The sequence below is a fragment of the Monodon monoceros genome, unplaced genomic scaffold (genome assembly GCF_005190385.1).
Source record: "Monodon monoceros isolate NGI ecotype Baffin Bay Population unplaced genomic scaffold, NGI_Narwhal_1 Super_Scaffold_19, whole genome shotgun sequence".
NCBI classification, from domain to species: Eukaryota; Metazoa; Chordata; class Mammalia; order Artiodactyla; family Monodontidae; genus Monodon; species Monodon monoceros.
In genome coordinates, this window is record NW_021703775.1 from 67017736 (window position 1) to 67037895 (window position 20160).

Here is a 20160-nt window from a genome sequence, read left to right on the forward strand (position 1 = left end):
ATGAATTTTTCAGTTTCCCAGTGCATATAAAAGGTATGTTTATATTATATTGTAGTCTAAAGTGTGCAATATGTCTAAAACAAAATGTCTAAAACAACAATGTACATACTTTAATTAAAATCACTATCTGTAAGAGGAAGAGCAATAAAGCAAGGTATGAGTGGATTCATTTGAACCAGCATATTTCAGGGCCTAAAGAACTACTGACACAACTGTACGTGTTACTTCTTCCAAACTCATTCCCATCTCTAGTCGTTATCTTCCCCAGACACACTGTGTCAGCAAGGAGACAGGTAGCACGTTGGAGTCAATGAACAATGGAAAACATCATTCTAACACAGAGTCATTTATTTTTCTTGCCATTGCCAAACATTCCCCAAGTCTTACTCACCAGAAATTAACAGAGCTTCTCCATTTTCCTCCCTGACAATCCTCATGTACGGAAAGGGCTTTAAGGGAGCAACTGCCAATGACAATGTCGAGTGGACAGACCACGTCCTTCCCTTGTTGCAAAACTACCCGTTCTGGCAGTATCCCAATCAGGTTTCAATGCTCCCATGTTTGAAAGTGGTCTTCACAAAAGCCCACATTTTAAGGCTATATGGAGGAGCACAGAGAACAGAGTTAAAAGTGGTAACAGCCTTTCAGAATTTGAAAAGGCAGTATTGGTCCATATTAGGGTTAAGGGTCCCTGGCTTTTTATGTGGCGTAAGCCACAAAAATTGGCAAGAATATAGAAGACCAATATTTATGGAAAAGGGGAAGAGAATCCAGGAATACGACAACAGAGCTGCTCTAACCAATGCTCCAGGGAAAGCCAGCCTCAAAGAGAAACAGGCTAACAGATACTATCAGGTAGGCATGAGGTTCAGAAAAAGAACTTTTCTTTCCAACTCCAGATAAATATCTACACCTGGTGTCAAAGTCTCAGGTTATAAAAAGGACAGAACACAACATCTAAAAAAGAAGGTAGAGGACAATATTCTCAGAAAATTCAAAGAGACAGACTTTGGATAAAGGGAGATACGAGGACTTAACAGAGTGCAGACTAACAAGTCAGGTCAAGTCCAGGGGAGAAGGAATGTGCACCTTGGCTACCAATCCTCACAGGAGTACCAGCAATATTAGGGTTCTGTGTCAAACATCAGGAGCAAAAGGGTTTATTTCTCTTTCAATCCTCAAAACGTCAGGAGCAAGACAAGCTGCAGGAGGGCACTGGTCATAGCAACAGAGGAGGCCTCACACCCAAGGAAGTTGAGGCGGTATTTATTTTTGCTGCTACTTTCTTCTTTCCAGTCATTTTATGTGTGGGACACATTCCTCCTAAGGCTGCATTTCATGTGTGTGGGTCTAGCTGCTTACTGCCACCTGGGACAAACAAAGCATTTCCTTGGAAAACCTGTGTCCGGAGGGTCTAACTTTTTTATTCTAAATCTATTTTCTCACTTTCAATCCTAAAACCATATTGAGACAACAAAGAGCCTCCATAAATTCTGTCACCCAAGCAGACGGGGGAACCTTATTAAAGGAGTGACAACAGTTCTAGGTTCTAGGCTTGTTATATCACAAATACAAAATGATAAATCAGTATGGTTTTAAAGAGTTAGTTTGGAATTGTTTTATAAGATGATGGAGTGACTACGAAATCAATGGAGCTTCCAAGAACATTCTACACCCCAGTATGGAAAGGATAATCAAACAGGTTTCTTAGTCTTGTATGGGGCAAGAAGGGCCTATAGTGGGCCTTAAGGAGGAGCTCTTTGGGCAAGATAAGAGAAAAATAGGAGGACTCCAATGAGAAGAGCAGGAAAATCTACCAAAAAGGAGATGGGGGTGTGGGTGGTGGAGGGTCCACGTGAAGCAATAGGGAAAACACTGAAATTTACACAGGAGGAAGGAGCTGAGAGTGCCACAGCCTTATACAAACAGCTGAAAGAGTAAATTTCTCTTCACTTGGCCCCCGTGACTCAGGCCTCTCCACACAGGTCCCTGTGACCACAGCATCCCATCCACTCTCCCAGGAGTGCTTTCACACTGACTGCCTATTTCTTTCCTCGTTTATGATTCGTCTTTGGGGGCTTGACTTTCTGGAACTGTGTTGGCACTGGCTCCTGCTCTGGTTCTTTACAAGACGTTGCCACGAGCAGTTCCTCATGACTCCTCCTCTGATCCTTCCCTACTCTAAGACTCAGCTCTGTCTCAGGAAGCTCAATGCCAGGCTGCTGCCGCCTTCTTAGAGACCTTCGGCTCCTGTGCTGCTGCCTCCGCTTTTCTTCTTCTTGCTGTCGCTGTTTTATCTTCATCAGCTTCTCAAAGCTTTTGGTCGTTGTTGGGTTTACAACAAACCAATCCTACAGAGGCAAAACAGAAACATTATCCAGTCAAAATATAGTGCACTAGGAAGTGGTATGGGAAGATTTTTTTTTAAGGCATGATTAGGACAGAACACAGTAAAGAGGAAACAGATATGGAACCAGAGCTTAGAACTGTGTCTTTTAAACTGGAGAAATTCAGTACAGAGCAGTCATTACAAGCATTTCTTGTGTAAGACATGATTTTGGGTACTACTGATTACTCAGCATGATCCCACCCACTCCTCTCCTTTTAAAAATCTTCTCATGAGATGTAAAGCACTGAGCCACAGGAGATTTTTATTTCATGACAGTGTAGTGGTTAAGAGCATGAATTTTGCAGCCAGACCACCTGGGTGCAAATCCTAGCTCTGTTTATAGCCATGTGACCATCAGAAAATTAACTTAACCTCTCTGAGTCTCAGTTTAAAAAAATTAAGGGTTAGGGACTTCCCTGGTGGCGCAGTGGTTAAGAATCCGCCTGCTAAGGCAGGGGACATGGGTTCGAGCCTTGGTCCGGGAAGATCCCACATGCTGCGGAGCAACTAAGCCCGTGCGCCACAACTACTGAGCCTGCACTCTAGAGCTCGCGAGCCACAACTACTGAGCCCATGTGCCACAACTACTGAGCCCACATGCTGCAACTACTGAAGCCCAGGAGCCTAGAGCTCATGCTCCACAACAAGAGAAGCCACCGCAATGAGAAGCCCGCACACAGCTCTCCGCAACAAGAGAAAGCCTGCGTGCAGCAACGAAGACTGAATGCAGCCAAAAAAATAAATATAATTAAAAAAAAAAAAAAGTGAGGCAGAAAGGGAGGAACAAGGTAAACACGTTTAACACCATAAGGATTTCATAAATACAGGCATAAATTATTGAACAAATACTTGGGAGCAAGTCCCAAACTAAGTGAAATTTGTTGGTTCCAACTTTTGAAACAGAAACTGGAAAAACAAGTGAACTATACAAAGGCCAGATTTTGTCAGGAGATAATTATCTTTCAAATACTTCCCAAAGCATAGAAAGGTAACATTATTAAAAAAAAAAAGACTGCCTTCCTGAAGAAATCTCAGATATGGAAAGGGATTCCCAAAGCTTCAACCAGTAAAGCAACAGGAACCACAATGGATGACACTAACTAAAGCCCACACTGCTAAGAACTATTGCATCTGAGGGCAGAGGACAGCCGCAGGCGCTTGCTATTTTTCCTCGCCAGGCAACAACAGTATCTGCAGTAAAATATTCCAAAAGAATGCACACTCTACTCCTTGAGCTTTTGCAATAAGGGTATTTAATTATACGGTAGAGAATTTCTCTGTTCACCTGGACTCCTAAAAACTTTCCCCAAGAGAAAACTCTTGACCTTCTGAACCTAAAGCATTTTTAACAGAATTTTTTAATTTTGAAAATTTACAAACTTTCCAGAAAAGTTACAATAGTTCAATGAACACCTAGATTGACCACTGTTAATCTCTCTTCCCCTTCTTCTCTCCCTTCCTCTGAACCATTCACCATTTAGCTACAGACATGATACTTCATCCCTAAAAACATCATCATGTACCTGCCTAAGAACAAGCGCATTCCCCTGCATAACTACGATACAATTATCACATTCCGGAATATTAACATTGACACATTACTATTACCTAGTAGTACAGCTAGTATTCAAGTTGCCTCAATTGTCTCAATAACATCTTTTACATTGTTTCTATATGGTATTTCAACAATATTCAAAACAGGTTGCTCCAAGATGTTGGAATACCAGAAAATTGGAGCACAGACATTGCTGTGAAACAAGAATTCCAAAGGTGTAAATGCAGCCTGGTTCCCAGATGTCTGATTTAATCGGACTTAAGATAATTAGAAGAGTCAGGGATGCTCACACCCACAGTGATTTTTAAATGCTTTCACAGAAAAATACTATTACACGCCTAATTTTAGGAAGTTTTTAAACTCTAATGTAGACCCTTTAGTCTCTCTGACAGTCTTAGCTTATAATAACAGGCACAAAATTCCCATCCCTTGTGGTATATTCATGGGGTCCACAAGATTATAAAAACACTGTGGGAAAGGAGAAACCTCACCTCAGCGTGGACAGAGTTGATGTGATACTTGACACCACTCTCTGACACAAATTCTTTTTGACATAGAAGACACTTGTATTTTCCAGCCACAAAGGTTCCCTATTTTCAAGAAAGAAAGAAAGAGAAGGGTAAATTCAGGAACACATACCTGGGCAATGGGTAGGGACTGTCAGAGATGAAAAGAGGAGATACTACTTCAGCAAAGTGAAGAAGGAAGAAAATCCGAAACGTCACTATATTTAGGAAAACAAGTTTGGGCATACTATGACCATAACACATCTATCCTAATGCAGTTCTATACCAAACACTGACCCCACTGACCCTCCCCAACACAACCTGAAGTTCCCCTAATTTTATTATGTAACGTGTCATGTTTTTCTATCTTCCCTTATGTCTTCCACTTCACTTCCAGGTTCTCTTGGCTCCTCCCCTCAAATTATCAAACTCCTTAAGTTCAGTGAGGCACCAATGTGCAATTCTTCCCACTAGAATCAATCCACTGCTGCAAAGCGTGCCTTAGGAATCCAGAATTAGAAGAGTACCCTCCATAAGATCTAGCTGAATGACTCAGAAACTAGGATCAAGATGGCGAACTCCTAAGCATTCCTGGACAGATCTGGTTTGGATGTCTCCAACTCCCTTGTTGCCTTGACTGAGACTTCTCTCTGCTCCTGAAGCTTTGGGTTTCCATGGTGCTTATTTTGTGTGAGGAGATACTTCTGAATGGGAATGGAAAGTGGCAGCCATCCCCATGACTGGTAGGTTGCAGGGCACTGGGGTCAACATGGAAAAGATTCAGTGAGGTGAATGGCTGTTAGCCTAACACCCAGGGATCGCACCTCCCATCCCCAGAAGCCAGAATAGTTCAGATGGGTTTGAGGATCTTCACCAATCCAGATAAGCACAATGTAAGTTGATTCTAGGAAGTTGAAGGCCCAAAAAGATAGGGCAGGCGCAGTGTGGTAGACGCTCAGGTGGAAGAAGTTAAATCCCTGGTAGGGACTCAGAACTATATATTTTTCTCCAAATTTTTTCATTGATATGACTTATGGCTATTTTGGCCCATTCTGCATCTTGGACATACCCTGGCATCCCACCCAATTAGCAGACCGAGGATCTCTGGGACAAAAAAAAAACAAAACTAAACTAAACCAGCCTTTGAAGATAATAGCAAACAGGACAACTAGCTGTTCACCGAATCTGAATTCTCTTCCATGTCAGACTATTTTAGAGGTCATGTTAAGATAAATAGTTCAGAACGTTACAAACCAATGTACAAGAGCCCAGGTGAGCTTTAAGGCCAGATACACTACTGTAGACAGCCTCACAGCCCTGAAAAAGAGAAAAAGAAATCATGTGAAGACCACACCAAACAGCATCCTTTTCTTAGCAATCTGGCCATTTGCACTAACCCACTGTACCCTTGCGGGGGGAGGGAGGGGGGAAGAAACCCAATAAATTGCACCACAAACCACACAGAAAAATATGTAAGCCAAAGAACAAAAAGAAAACCAAGGAAAGGTAAAAGAAAAAGAGGTAAAAAAGTTGTTTAAAAAAGCTTAAAACACTCTGTTCCCTAGTACTTTTCTGATACTTACAAAAATACAAAAAACTGTATGCTCAAGTTTTTCCAAAAATCAGCTTTCTTTAGTGCAAATGTGTCTCTTACTTCTTATATATCTACTCCTCCCCAAAGTACTGCATATACAGCTGTAGTAGATTAATGATGGCTGGAAATTCTCTACCACTCTTCCCATCAAGAAGTGAGTCATTTATCCTCCCTTTGAAACTGGATAAGTCCTATTATTTTTTTGACCAACAGAATGCTATGGAAATGAGGCTGAACAAATTCTGAAGCTAGGCCTAAGAGATCTGAGCTGTTGCTTTTATGTTCTTGGAACACTCTGTCTGAGAATTCAGTCACCATGTACCCCACTGGTAACCCAACTATCATGCAAGAGAGAGAGGCGCTATGGACAATCAATCTCCCAGCTGAAGTAGCTGCTTAGAAGCCACCTGACATTCAGGCCCCATCAGAGCTTCCAGCAGAATGCAACCCATGAATGATTCCAGCTGGTGCCATATACAACTGCCCTCTGAGTCTTGACAGAATTGTTGATTTACAGAATCGTTAACAAAGTAATTGATGTTTTAAGCCTCTAAAGTTCACGTGTTTTGTCACAAAGGAATAAATAACTGAAACAAACAGCGGATGCTTGATCAACATTTAGTGAATAAATGAATGAGAAAGAACCACCTGGTTAGGACACTGAATGCGATGATACTTCTTGATATCTGACTTCCATTTGTGTAGTACTTCCTGGCTGAAGGTCGGTAGCCCAGGACGAGTATATTTTAACTACAAGACAAGAAACATTTTATTGGAGGAATCCAACTTTCAACCAAAATACCCCAAAAGTAACAGAATTACATAACTCTTCAGGTTCATATAATTCTAGAGTTGCAGAAGTATATTTTCATACACAAAAATGATAATATGTAAGATCCTTTAAAGTTCCTGAAACACGTAAGTATAATTGCCTATTGTTCTGTCTTAAAATAGTTTGATTTTTAACAGAGGACAGAAGACTTTCAGATATAACATTTCATCTAAAGTTGAAAAAAAAAAGCTAGTGACAGAGCATTATACAGTTAAAATATTTGTTACAAAAGAGAAAGCAATATAAATTTTCCCTCTCTATATATAATATACATATAATATGTATATATTATACTCAAGGAACATATATATATTACATATTCAATAGAAATATATGGATATGGGTCAAAGGCTATAAATCAAAATGTTAACAGTGGTATTCTCTGGGTGCTAGAATTTTGAGTGATTTTCATTTTTTGCCTGCTTATCTGCATTTATCATTTTTCTTCAATGACATCATGTTAATTTTTGATATTTTAAAAATTCTAACACAAAAAAATTAAAGTTCAACCTGAAAGAATGTGAGAGAACTCAGGGAATAGAACATCTATTCTTTGCTTATACTGCAAAAGTAGAATTATTCCTAGCACTTCCTTTCTCATGCTTTGACACCAGTTAGTCTCTTCTTACAACTATAACTAGTTTCCAGAAGAGTTAACACCTGTAGAGACAGTTCTTGCAAAGTTCACTATTGGTAATACACAGTCCTCCTGCTTGAAAAATGGAAGCATCTGAAAGGAAACTGATTCTCTGAGACAGAAGAACAGATCCAAGCCCATAGAGGTTAATGGAGGAAGTAAGAAAGGTAACCTAAAGAACCTTTGGTAAATCACAGTACAAAACTGGTTTTATTTATAAGCATTTCCTCTTTCTTAGTCATTTTAATAATATTAATTCTTCCAATCCATAAGCATGGTATATCTTTCCACTTGTTTCTGTTGTCTGCAATTTCTTTCATCAGTGTCTTACAGTTTTCTAATTATAGGTCTTTTACCTCCTTTGTGAGATTTATTCCTAGGCATTTCATTCTTTTTGATGCAATTGTTAATGGGATTGTTTTCTTAATTCTGATTTCTGATAGCTCGTTTTTAGGGTATAGAAACACAACAGATTTCTGTGTATTAATTTTGTACCCTGCAACTTTCCTGAATTCATTGATCAGTTCTAATAGCTTTTTGTGGTATCCTTTGGATTTTCTCTATATTGTATTATGTCATCTGCAAACAGTGACAATTTTACTTCTTTCCAATTTGGATGCCATTGATTTTACTTTGTCTGATTGCTGTTGCTAGGACTTCCAATACTATGTTTAATAAAAATGGGCATCCTTATCTTCTTGATCTTAGAAGAAATGCTTTTAGCTTTTCACTATTGAGTAGGATGTTACTGGCAGGCTTGTAACAGATGGCCTTTATTATGCTGACGTATGTTCCCTCTGTAACCACTTTGTTGAGAATTTTTATAATAGATGGATTGCATTTTGTCAAAAGTTTTTCTGTATCTATTCAGATAACCCCATACTTTCCATTCTTTAGTTTGTTAATGTGGTATATCACACTGATGGATTTGTGGATACTGAACCATCACTGCATCCCCGGGATAAATCCCACATGATCATGGTGTATGATCCTTTTAATGTATTGTTGAATTAGATTTGCTAATATTTTGTTGAGGATTTTGCTTTATGTTCATCAGTGATACCGACCTGTAATTTTCTTTTTTTGTGGTGTCTTTGTCAGGTTTTGGTATCAGGGTGATGCTGGCTTCACAGAATGAGTTCAGAAGTGTTCCTTCCTCTTCAATTTTTTGAAACAGTTTGAGAAGGACCAGTGTTCACTCTTCTTTATATGTTTTGTAGAATTGACCTATGAAGCCATCTGGTCCTGAACTTCTGTTTGTAGGGAGCTTTTAAATTACTGATTCAATTTGGTCTGTTCATATTTTCTATTTCTTCCTGATTCAGTCTTGGGAGATTGGATGTTTTTAGGAATTTATCCATTTCTTCTAGGTTGTCCTTTTTATTGGCATATACTGTAATTATTCATAGTAGTCTCATGATCATTTGTATTTCTCTGTTGTTAGTGGTAACTTTTCCTTTTTCCCTTTATTTGGTCACTCTCTTTTTTCTTGATGAGTGTGGCTAAAGGTTTATCAATTTTTTTTAACTTTTCATAGAACCAGCTTTTAGTTTCATTGATGTTTCCTTTTTATTTATTTATTTTTAGTGTCTATTTCATTTACTTCTGCTCTGATTTTTATTCTTTCTTTCCTTCTACTAACTTTGGGTTTTGCTTGTTCTTCTTTTTCTAGTTCCTTTAGGTATAAGGTTAGGTTGTTTATTTGGGATTTTTCTTGTTTCCTGGGGTAGGCTTGTATCATTAGAATCTAGCAGTTCCCTCTAAGAACTGCTTTTGCTGCATCCCATAAATTTTGAATTGTTGTGTTTCCATTTTCATTCGTCTCCAGATATTTTTCAGTTTCCTCTCATTTCTTTAGTGACCCACTGGTTGCTGAGTAGCATATTGCTTAGCCTCCATGTGTCATACCCTTCTGGTTGGAAAAGATGCTTGATGCGATTTCAATCTTCTTAAATTGAGACTTGTTTTGTGGCCTAGCGTGTGGTCTATCCTGGAGAATGTTCCATGTGCACTTGAAAATAATGTGTATTCTGCTTTTGGATGAAATGTTATATATATAAAACATATAAAGTCCATCTGGTCTAATGTGTCATTTAATGCCAGTGTCTCCTTATTGACTTTCTGTCTGGATGATCTGTCTATTGATGTAAATGGGGTGTTAAAGTCCCATACTGTGTTATTGTCGATTTCTACCCCCCCCTTTTTTTTTTCTGCCATACCACGCGGCATGTGGGATCTTAGTTTCCCAACCAGGGATTGAACCCACATCCCCTTCAATGGGAGCGTGGAGTCTTAACCACTGGACCACCAGGGAAGTCCCTCTCCCTTTTTGTTTGTTAACATTTGCTTTATGTATTTAGGAGCTCCTATGTTGAGTGCATATACATTTACAACTGTTATATCTTCTTTTTGGATTGATCCCTTTATCATTATGTAATGTCCTTTGTCTCTTGTTACGGTCTTTAAGACCTATTTTATCTGATATCAATATCTGATCTATTTTATCTGATATAAATATAAATATTTTATCTGATAAAAATATATTTATCTGATATAAATATAAATATCTGATATAAATATCTGATATAAATATTTTATCTGATATAAATATGGATTGATCCCTTTATCATTATGTAATGTCCTTTGTCTCTTGTTACGGTCTTTAAGACCTATTTTATCTGATATAAATATTTTATCTGATATAAATATAAATACACCACCTTTCTGTTTCCATTTGCATGGAATACCTTTTTTCACCCCCTCACTTTCAGTCACTCAGATCTGAAGTGAGTCTCTTTTAGACAGCATGTATACATGTTTTGTTTTTGTATCCATTCAGCTACTCTATGTCTTTTGATTGGAGTACTTAGTCCATTTACATCTAAAGTAATTATTGATAGATATGTACTTATGGCCATTTAGGTAACTGTTCTCTGGGTATTTGTTGCTCTTTTTTGTTCCTTTTTCTTCTTTTTCTCTCTTTCCTTGTAATTTGATAACTATCTTTAGTGATAGTTTTGGACTCCTTTCTCTTTTTTCTATTGCAGATTTTTGGTTTGTGGTTACCATAAGGTTTACATACAACAACCCATATATATATTTTTTTTCTTTTAAGTTGATGTTCTCTTAAGTTTGAAGGCATTCTAACAACCATGCATTTTCACTCTCTCCCTCAAATGTTTTTGACATATTTTACAGCTTTCTGTTTTGTATATCCCTTATGCACATAGATGATTTTACTAGTTTGTCTTTTAACCTTCCTTCCAGCTTTATAAGTGGTTGATTTCCTATTTTTACTGTATATTTGCTTTCACCAAAGAGATTTTTTCCTTTTGTAATTTTCATATTTCTAGTTGTGGTCTTCTCTTTTCTGATTACAGAAGTCCCTTTAACATTTCTTATAAAGCTGGTTTAGTGGTGCTGAGCTCTTGTAGCTTTTACTTATCTGTAAAACCTTTTAACTCTCCTTCAAATCTGAATGATAGCTTTACTGGGAAGAGTACTTGACTGTAGGTTTTTTCCTTTCATCACTTTAAATAAATCGTGCCACCCCCTTCTGGCCTGCAGTTTCAGCTGAAAAGTCAGTTGATAGTCTTGTGGGAGTTCTCTTGTACGTATCTAGTTGCTTTGCTGCTTTTAAGATCTTCTGTCTTTAATTTTTGCCATTTTAATTACAATGTGTCTTGGTGCAGACCTCTTTGGGTTCATCTTGTTTGGGACTCTTTGTGCTTCCTAGACCTGGATATGTGTTTCCTTCCCCAAGTTAGGGAAGTTTTCAGCTATTATTATTTTATTATTATTATTTATTTATTTATTTATTTTTTGTGGTACGCGGGCCTCTCACTGTTGTGACCTCTCCCGTCGCGGACCATAGGCTCCGGACGCGCAGGCTCAGCGGCCATGGCTCACAGGCCCAGCCACTCCACGGCACGTGGGATCTTCCCGGACCGGGGCACAAACCCGTGTCCCCTGCATCGGCAGGCGGACTCTCAACCGCTGCACCACCAGGGAAGCCCTCAGCTATTATTTTTTCAAATAAATTCTCTGCCCCCTTTTCTCTCTCTTCCCCTTCTGGGACCCCTATAATGTGAATGTTAGTTCTCATAAACTATCTTCATTTCTTAAAATTCCTTTTTCTTTTTTCTACTCAGCTTGGGTGATTTCTACTATTTTGTCCTCCAGTTCACTCTTCTGTTCTTCTGTATCATCTAATCTACTGCTGATTCCTTCTAGTGTATTTTTTATTTCAGTTACTGTATTCTTCAGTTCTTCGGTTCTTCTTTATATTTTTTAACTCTTTGTTAAACTTCTCACTGTATTCGTCCATTCTTTTCCTGATTTCACTGAGTATCTTTATGAGCATCACCTTGAACTCTATCAGGTAAAAGGCTTATCTACTCTTTCCTTAGTTCTTCTTCCAGGATTTTGTCTTGTTCCTTTGTCTGGAACACAGTCCTCTTTCTCACTTTGCCTAATTCTCTGTGTTCATTTCCATATATTAGACAGGTTAGTTCCCCATCTTGGAGAAGTGGCCTTATGTATGAAACATCCTGTGGCACCTAGTAGCACACTCCCCTCTGGTCACTGGAACAATATGCTCTAGGGATTTCCCCCTATGTGGGCTATGTGAGCCCTTCTTTTGTGGCGGGGCTGGCTACTTGCGGGCACACTGGTAGGCGGGGCTGGCACCTGGTCCAGCTGGCTGCTAGGCCCTGACTCATGCACTGGCTGTCAGCCCACTGGTGGGCAAGACTGGGTCCCAGTGCAGCTGACAGCAGGTCCCCAGGGGGCCCTGGGACTGGTGGTGACCTGCTGGTGGGCAGAACTGGGTCCTAGGGTGGCTGGCTACCAGGCTTGGGGGCACCCAGGGATGATGCTGGCCTGATGGTGGGTGGGACAAGTCCAGTAAGGCTGGCTGCATAGCCCAGGGGGTCCTGGGGCTGGTGCCAACCCACTGTTGGGAAGGTCCAGGTCCCAGAAAAGCTGCCTGTGCAGCCTGGGGCTCTTAGTGCTGGTGCTGGCCCACTGGTGAGCAGGGCCAGGCTCTAGGGGGTGTCAGGGCTGGTGCAGGCCTGCTGGTGGGTGGGGCCAGGTCCTGAGCCCAGTGGTGGAGGGAGCTGGGTCCCAGTGTGGTAGCTGCTCAGCCTGAGCTGGTCCTGGGACTGGTGCTGACTGGCTGGTGGGTGGTAAGCCCCTGGTGCTCACAGGCTAGAGGGAGGACTCCAAAATGGCACTTGCCAGCACCAGTGTCCTCGCAGTCAAACAAGCTCCCCAAAATGGCTGCCACCAGTGACTGTTTCCCCTGGGGGAGTCACAGTTGCCTCCTGCCTCTCTGGGAGGCTCTCCAAAACCAGCAAGTGGGTCTGACTCAGGCTTCTTTCCAATTACTGTCTCTGTAATGGGTCTTGGAATGTGTGAGGTTTTTTGGTGTGCTATCTAAGAGGACAGTCTCTGTTTCCTACAGCCCTCTGGCTCTCCTGTATGCAAGCCCTGCTGGCCTTCAAAGTCAGACATTCTGGGTGCTCATCTTCCCAGTGCAGGACCCCCAGGCTGGGGAGGAGTCAGATATGGGGCTCAGACCCCTCACAGCTTGGAGAGAACCACTGCAGTTGTGAATATTCTTCCATTTGTGGGTCACCTATCCAGGGATATGGGTCTTGACTACCATGTCTCTGCCCCTCCTACCCATCTTGTTGTAGTTCCTTCTTTACATCTTTAGTTGTGGATATAACTGCTATTTTCTGCTAGTCTTCACCTCATTCTCAAAGATAGTTGCTTTGTAAACAGGTCTGTCCATGGGAGGAGGTGAGCTCACAGTTGTACTACTCTACCATTTTGGCTACTCCCCCATTAAATTAAATAGGATGTAGGGGGAACCCAAAATGTAATAAGAGTAACACATGAACCTTATTATTACAAACGAGAAATATAATTATTACAAATGAGAAACATAATGAAAGGAGTGGGGGAGGTGGGAACCAACCTAAGAAACTTTGGAAAACAGTACTTTGATTATATATGCTAAGGCTAAAGATTAAAAAAACTATATATAAATATTAGTCTCTAGTTAGTAAATTTGGTTTTTACAGAGGTATGGGTTAACAATTCTGAAACTACTTAATGTTATAGTAGGATCGAGCAAATAAATAAATATACTGTAGACAGTGACAGCCAGGATTCTCATTACTAGAGAAAGGAGTTACAAGTAAGGAAAAAAGAAGGTGTGAATGAAACTTGCAGTGTTGGACTGGAGATGAATCATGGCTTTAAACAGACAGATATAGAATAAATACTATTATGTGTATGTGTGCATGAATATTCATACATAAATGTCATATTTCTATCCATCAAGAGGACCCAGAAGCAATGACATCCCAGTAGGAATGAGTACACCTAGCACTCAAACCTTTGTTTCTAAATATATTCTCCAATAAAAGAAAGTAGGATTCCTTAGAGGAACAGTTGGTTCCAGGGCTGGGGCAAGAAAAATACAAGATGCACCTACAGTATCTCATGGTGTCAGAGAATTAAAAAGTGCTCAAAAAGTGATAGGGACATGCTGAAACGACACAGGAGCCCACTTCAAAGAGCCCTTGATGGCCAAATCTGGGACAATTTGAGCAGCAAAATAATAATAGCATTGGATTATAACCCTAGAATAAAGTAAGTATCCATGACTCCATACTTACATAAATAAATTAATAGAAGAAAAAGATCTTTCTCACAGGAGAATTCCAATTAACATTGAATAAGAAATGATGGAAACAGAAAATCATCATTAGACTAAAACACAATAGAAATAATTGTTGCAGGCAAGAATCACTGATGGATGCTAAAGTGGGCAGAAGTATAATAAGACAGATTAGTTGAATGTCTCAATCTCCCCACAAAATATTTATTAATTACAAAGGGGAAAACTATAATTTTGCCATGGATAAAACTGGACACCTAATCAAGTGACCAAGGTTATTATCATCAGTAAAAAGATACATATACCTCCTAATATGGTACACTGTGAAGGGCCAACATTGCTTTGAAGGCATTTTTGCCAAAAACATAAAACCTTCAATCTAATCTTGAGAAAATACCAGACACACCCACATTAGGGATATTCTACAAAATAACCAGATAGTCTCTTCAAAAGTGTCAAGGACACAAAAGACAAAGAATGCCCAAAGAACTGTAACAGATTGGAGGAGACTAAGGAGACACAGTTAACAAAATTAAATGTGGAATCCTGATGGAATGCTGATGGGATCCTGTTATACTTACATGTTAAGATGTTGGCATTAGAGGAAGCTGGGTAAAGAGCACATGGAAACTCTGTACTAATTTTGCAATTATTTTGTAAGTCTAAAATTATTTCAAAATACAAAAGTTTTTTTAAAAAGGAATATATATTTGTAAAATAGTAAGAAATATATATTGGTCTCTGCGCCCTAGATCCTGCTAATACTTAGTCTTTGACCCTGGTACTTGACACAGAGCTCCTAAATCTCTTGGAATTTCCTGGGTGACAGAAGCATCTTTTGTTCTAATGAGTTGGCTCTTGGTGGACTCCTAGAAGGAGGGTGGTCACCAGAAAGACAAAGCAATGATTAGAAGTTTGGAACTTTCAGGCCCACCTCCCATTCTCTGGCAAGCAGAGAGGGTATGAAAATGGAGTTAATAATCAATTATGCATGCGCGATGAACCCTCCATAAAAATCCCCAAATAACAGGGTTCAGAGAACTCCTGAGTTGGTGAACATATCTATGTGCCAGGAGAGTGACACACCCCCAACTCCACAGGACAAGAGCTCTGATGCTCAGGAGTCTTCCAGACCTCACCTTATGTATCTCTTCATCTGGTTGTTCATCTGTACCCTTCATTACATCCTTTATAATAAACCAGTAAACGTGTTTCCCTGAGTTCTGTGAATCATTTGAGCAAATTATCAAACCCAAGGAAGGGGTCATGGGAACCCCAATTTATAGCCAATCCATCAGAGTACAAGTTGACAACCTGGGACTTATGACTGGAATCTGAAGTTGAAGCAGTCTTGTGGGATTGAGCCCTTAACTTATATGATCTGATATTAACTCCAAGTAGATAGTGTCAGACTATATTAAATTGTAGGATACCCAGCTGGTGTTGGAAAATTGGCCACTGTGGGAAAACCCCACACATCCGGTATCAGAAGTGTTGTGAATGTGTAGTAGTGTGAGAGTAAAGGAAAACACAGAAGGTTTTCCCAAACAAATTGCTTGTGTTTGCATTAAGAAACACCAGAAGGACACACAAGAAACTACCAATCATAGATACAGGAGAGGAAAAAGACAAATGAGAGTGAGATATCTCAATGTTTGTCATCATTTTCACTTTTGAACCACAATCCAAAAAATTAAGTTTTTATGTTTAAAAAAAACAATTATGCCTTAAAACCCATACACGGTCAAAATATAAAACTGTTTGATGATTTTGAGAAAGTATCTGCTAGGTAACAATACCAAAACTTATGAGTGAGCTAACAAATTCTCTAACGCATACCACGCAAAATGAAAGCAACTGGACTGCGATATCACAAGATATATATCACTGTGCAAAATTCACATCTAAACTGAATTTAGATAACCATGTACTTTAGCCTGTGGCATGAAAAAAGTGGCAATAAGTCTGAAACAAGAAAGGATGTTCTGATATTCAAAAATAGGATCCAACTTCTTGGACACCAGTAGGACTCATTTTTAGACCAAATAAGAAAAAGTGTTAACTTCTAGATTTGACCTATTTTCTTATAATACATAACATTCCTCTCACATGGGTCAAAGCACCAGGCCAAATCTAAACTATTCTTCTTGACACCCTGGAGAGTAACAGACCCTTAACTCTGATCTTAGTCCTTACTGTATAGCCCTCCAAGCCCTTCCCATGACTACTCCATTGTCATATACTCCTTGTCTCCTCTTGGCCAAATAGGGCTCCTTCCCTCTATGATCTGTTTATTCTAAACCAAAGGCTTCCAAGATGGGCTCTGCACCCCTCAGAAGTGCATCTGAGGCCGTGGAGGGGAATGATAAAAGTATCAAGGAGAAGGCTAAGTAGACAAGCCTTTGGGCTCACTACCCCTAGTTACTCAGAGCAACTCCATTTTTAGTTATTTTGTATACTGGTGTTTTGCATAAGCTTTTATTATTTGGAAAAAAAAAGTAGGTGGGGAAAGGGGTTCTACTGCTATAAAAACAAACTGAAAACACCTACCTAAACTAAATATTAAACTACTACATATGAACTAACAAAGTGGAAATATACTGGGCAAAGACCAAACAAAAAAGTGACCTGGGAATTCAGGTTCACCCTGGAAGTAGCCTAAAATTAAGAGGGCTCCTTAAAGAACTTCTGAAAAAGACTGTCACTCTAGGACCTACATGAATCCAAACACTGAAGCTGGATCAGATATACTCCATCTCCAAGGATAAAGGAGCAAAATATTGTCTATCATGTACTCACTCAAGTGTGTTTACTTTTCTGTATGTAGTAAGCCCAGTATCAGACATAATGGTTCAAAATTAACACTACTTTCTGCCTCACCTTCCGATCATCAGGCACCAGATCCTGAAGCACCTTTCTCTTAGGCCACTCCTTGGCCAGTTCAGCAGAGGCCAGCTCCTGCAGGTGGTATACAGCTATCTTGGCAGAACGCCTCTGAACTCGGCCCCCACTCTTTGGCTCCAAGCTCATGTCCTTCAAGCACTCTGGCTGTCCTGACTCTGGAAAGAAGGATATCTGCAAGAATAAGACACAGTAAAACACAGGCCTGAGAAATGGCTTCCATCAGATCCAGTGATTAAAGGCTGTCCTTCCTGCTCTCATATCGAAAGAGCTATTTTAAAAAAAAAAAAAAAAGGAAGAAAAGAAAGCTACTTACTAGCTTGCTAACCGCTAGTATAAAGCTCTACCACCTTAATGCACATTTTACTGGTAAAAAGCTTCTTAGCGGGATAAAATCTGTTGTGTTGGAATAAGTGAAAGTGGTTAAAAGTCAAGATATACCCAAATACAAAGAAATAAACATCAACCCATATACAAAAATTAATTCAAAATGGATCGTAGCCATAAATGTAAACCATAAAAGTATAAAAATTCTACAAGAAACCTAGGGAGAACGTTTTGTGATCCTGGGCATGATGGTTTTTTGATGTGTCAACTTGGTGAGGCTACCGTCATCAGTTAATCAACCAAACATTAATCTAGATGCTGATGTGAAGGTATTCTTATAAATCTAATATATGTCCACAATCAGTTGACTTTAAGTAGGAGAGGTGTGACAGAAAAAAGAGGCAGGAGACATTTCAAGCATGAGAGAGACTCAATACTGTTGCTGACTCGAAGAGCCAGGGACTGCAGGTAGCCTTTAGAAGTTGAGCACATCTCCCAGCAAACACGGAAATGAGGTCCTATGCCTGAAGGGAACTGAATTCTTGAACCATCTTAATGAGCCTGGAAACAGATCCTCTCTTCGAGCCTCCAGAAAGGAACGGCCCTACCGACACTTTGATTCCAGTCTTGTGAGGCTCTATACAGGGGAACCAGCTGAGTCATGCTGTAACCTGGACTTCTGGCCTAATAAACTGTGAGATAATACAGTTGTGTTGTTTAAGCCATTAATTTTATGGTGATTGTTATAATGCAGCAAAAGAAAATTATACACTGGATTGGGCAAAGATATCTTAGATACAACAACAAAAGCATTATCCATAAAAGGAAAAAAAAAGATAAACTGAACTTTATGAAAATTAAGAATTCTGCCCTTTGAAAAACACTATAAAAAATGCAAAGACAAGCTACAGACTGGGAGAAAATATTTGCAAAACATGTATCTGCTAAAACACTCGTGTCCAGGGACTTCCCTGTTGGTCCAGTGGTTAAGACTCTGTGCTCCCAATGCAAGGGGCACAGGTTTGATCCCCAGTCGGGGAATTCAGATGCTGCGTTCTGCACAGCGCAGCAAAAAATAATAATAATAATAATAAAATAAATAAAAGATATGGGAACACATGTATATGTATAACTGATTCACTTTGTTATAAAGCAGAAACTAACACACCCCTGTAAAGCAATTATACTCTAATAAAGATGTAAAAAAAAAAAGGGCTTCCCTGGTGGCGCAGTGGTTGAGAGTCCACCTGCCGATGCAGGGGACGCGGGTTTGTGCCCCGGTCCGGGAAGATCCCACATGCCACGGAGCGGCTGACCCGTGAGCCATGGCCGCTAAGCCTGCGCGTCCGGAGCCTGTGCTCCGCAACGGGAGAAGCCACAACAGTGAGAGGCCAGAGTACCGCAAAAAAGAAAAAAAAAAAAAAAAAAAAAGACTTGTGTCCAGAATATGTAAAAAACTCAAAAGATATTTAAAACGTAATAGCAAGACAACAAAAACTGCAACAATAAAATGAACACAGGATTTCAACAGACACTTCACTAAAGAAGAAACTTCATTAAAGACTGACATTGCCAATAAGCAGATGAAAAGATGGTCAATATCATTAGTCATTAGGGAAATGCAAATTTAAACTGCAGTAAAATACTGCTATATACCTATTAGAATGGATTTTAAAAATGAACATGACAAGGGCAAGTGCTGATAAAGACGCAAAGCTCCTGGGATTCTCTTACTTTGCTGGTGAGAATGCAAAATGACACAGCCACTTAGGAAAACGGTTTGGCAGTTTCTCACAAAGTTAAACATACACTTATCATGTGACCTAACAGACCTATTCCTAAGTATTTACCCAAGAGAAATTAACACTTATTTTCACACAAAAACCTTTCTGTAAATGTTTATAGCAGCTTATTCAAAACTGCCCAAAACTAGAAATGACTCAAATGCTCTTCAACTGGTGAATGGATAAATTGTGAAATATCCATACAGTGGAATCCCAGACAGAAACAAAAAGGAATAAACTAATGATCCACGCAACACATGGATGAATCACAAATGCATTATGCTAAGTGAAGGAAGTCAGACTCAAGAGGGTACATACTGTATGATCCCATTTATATGACATTCCAAAAAGGGCAAAACTATAGGGACAGGAGATAGATCAGTGGTTGCCAGGGGCTGGGGATGGGAAGAACAACTGACTACAAAGGGACACAGAAGAATCTGGGGGGCATGATCAAATTGCTCTATATCTTGATCATGGTGGTAATTACATGACTGTATGTTTTTGTCAAAACTCATAACTGTATACTAAAAAGAGTGAATATTAATTACCATATGTAAGTTATATCTTGAAACTTAACGCTAAAAAAGAAAAAACGAGGTGGGGGAGCCTAGAAATGTAATCAGGAAAAGAAAAAGTCAGGACAAAAAAACTGGAATAGAGGGATCGGCTGGATAGAATCCCGCAAAATTTCTCACTTAGGGAGAATGCCTTAAGCTTTAAAAATATAGTAATGAGTTTACTTCTGCCCAGACTATACAATGAACTTTGATTTCTTTAACCTAATAATGATCAAACAGCAGACAGGAGAGCACAAAAGAACAAGGAAGAGAGAGGACAAAAACATTCCGATTAAAAGGGACTACAAATGAGGAACCAAGGATGTAGGAAAGATGCAGGGGCAAGCAGTCACCGCAGAACAGATCCCCAAACAGGGTCTGGAA

At 39.6% G+C, this 20160-nt stretch overlaps 1 protein-coding gene across 1 annotated transcript; it reads right to left on the reverse strand.

Moving 5' to 3' along the window:
• Window positions 1-330: 330 nt before the first annotated feature.
• On the reverse strand, window positions 331-17386 carry ZNF512 (zinc finger protein 512). Its single transcript, XM_029231770.1, has 5 exons — window positions 17085-17386; window positions 6693-6794; window positions 5705-5767; window positions 4436-4534; window positions 331-2351 (listed from the first exon to the last, which is right to left on the reverse strand). Exons 1-5 carry the CDS (start codon window positions 17232-17234, stop codon window positions 2043-2045), a joined length of 723 nt encoding a protein of 240 aa, XP_029087603.1. The 5' UTR covers window positions 17235-17386; the 3' UTR covers window positions 331-2042.
• Between the last annotated feature and the right edge of the window lie 2774 nt (window positions 17387-20160).

Coding starts and splice junctions, on each gene's coding strand:
- ZNF512 (XM_029231770.1), bottom strand. CDS start 17,234: ATGAGCTTGGAGCCAAAGAGTGGGGGCCGAGTTCAGAGGCGTTCTGCC. Junction 4,535..5,704: donor ACCTGGGCTCTTGTACATTG/GTTTGTAACGTT, acceptor TCTTGAAAATAG/GGAACCTTTGTGGCTGGAAA. Junction 2,352..4,435: donor TCAACTCTGTCCACGCTGAG/GTGAGGTTTCTC, acceptor TTGCCTCTGTAG/GATTGGTTTGTTGTAAACCC.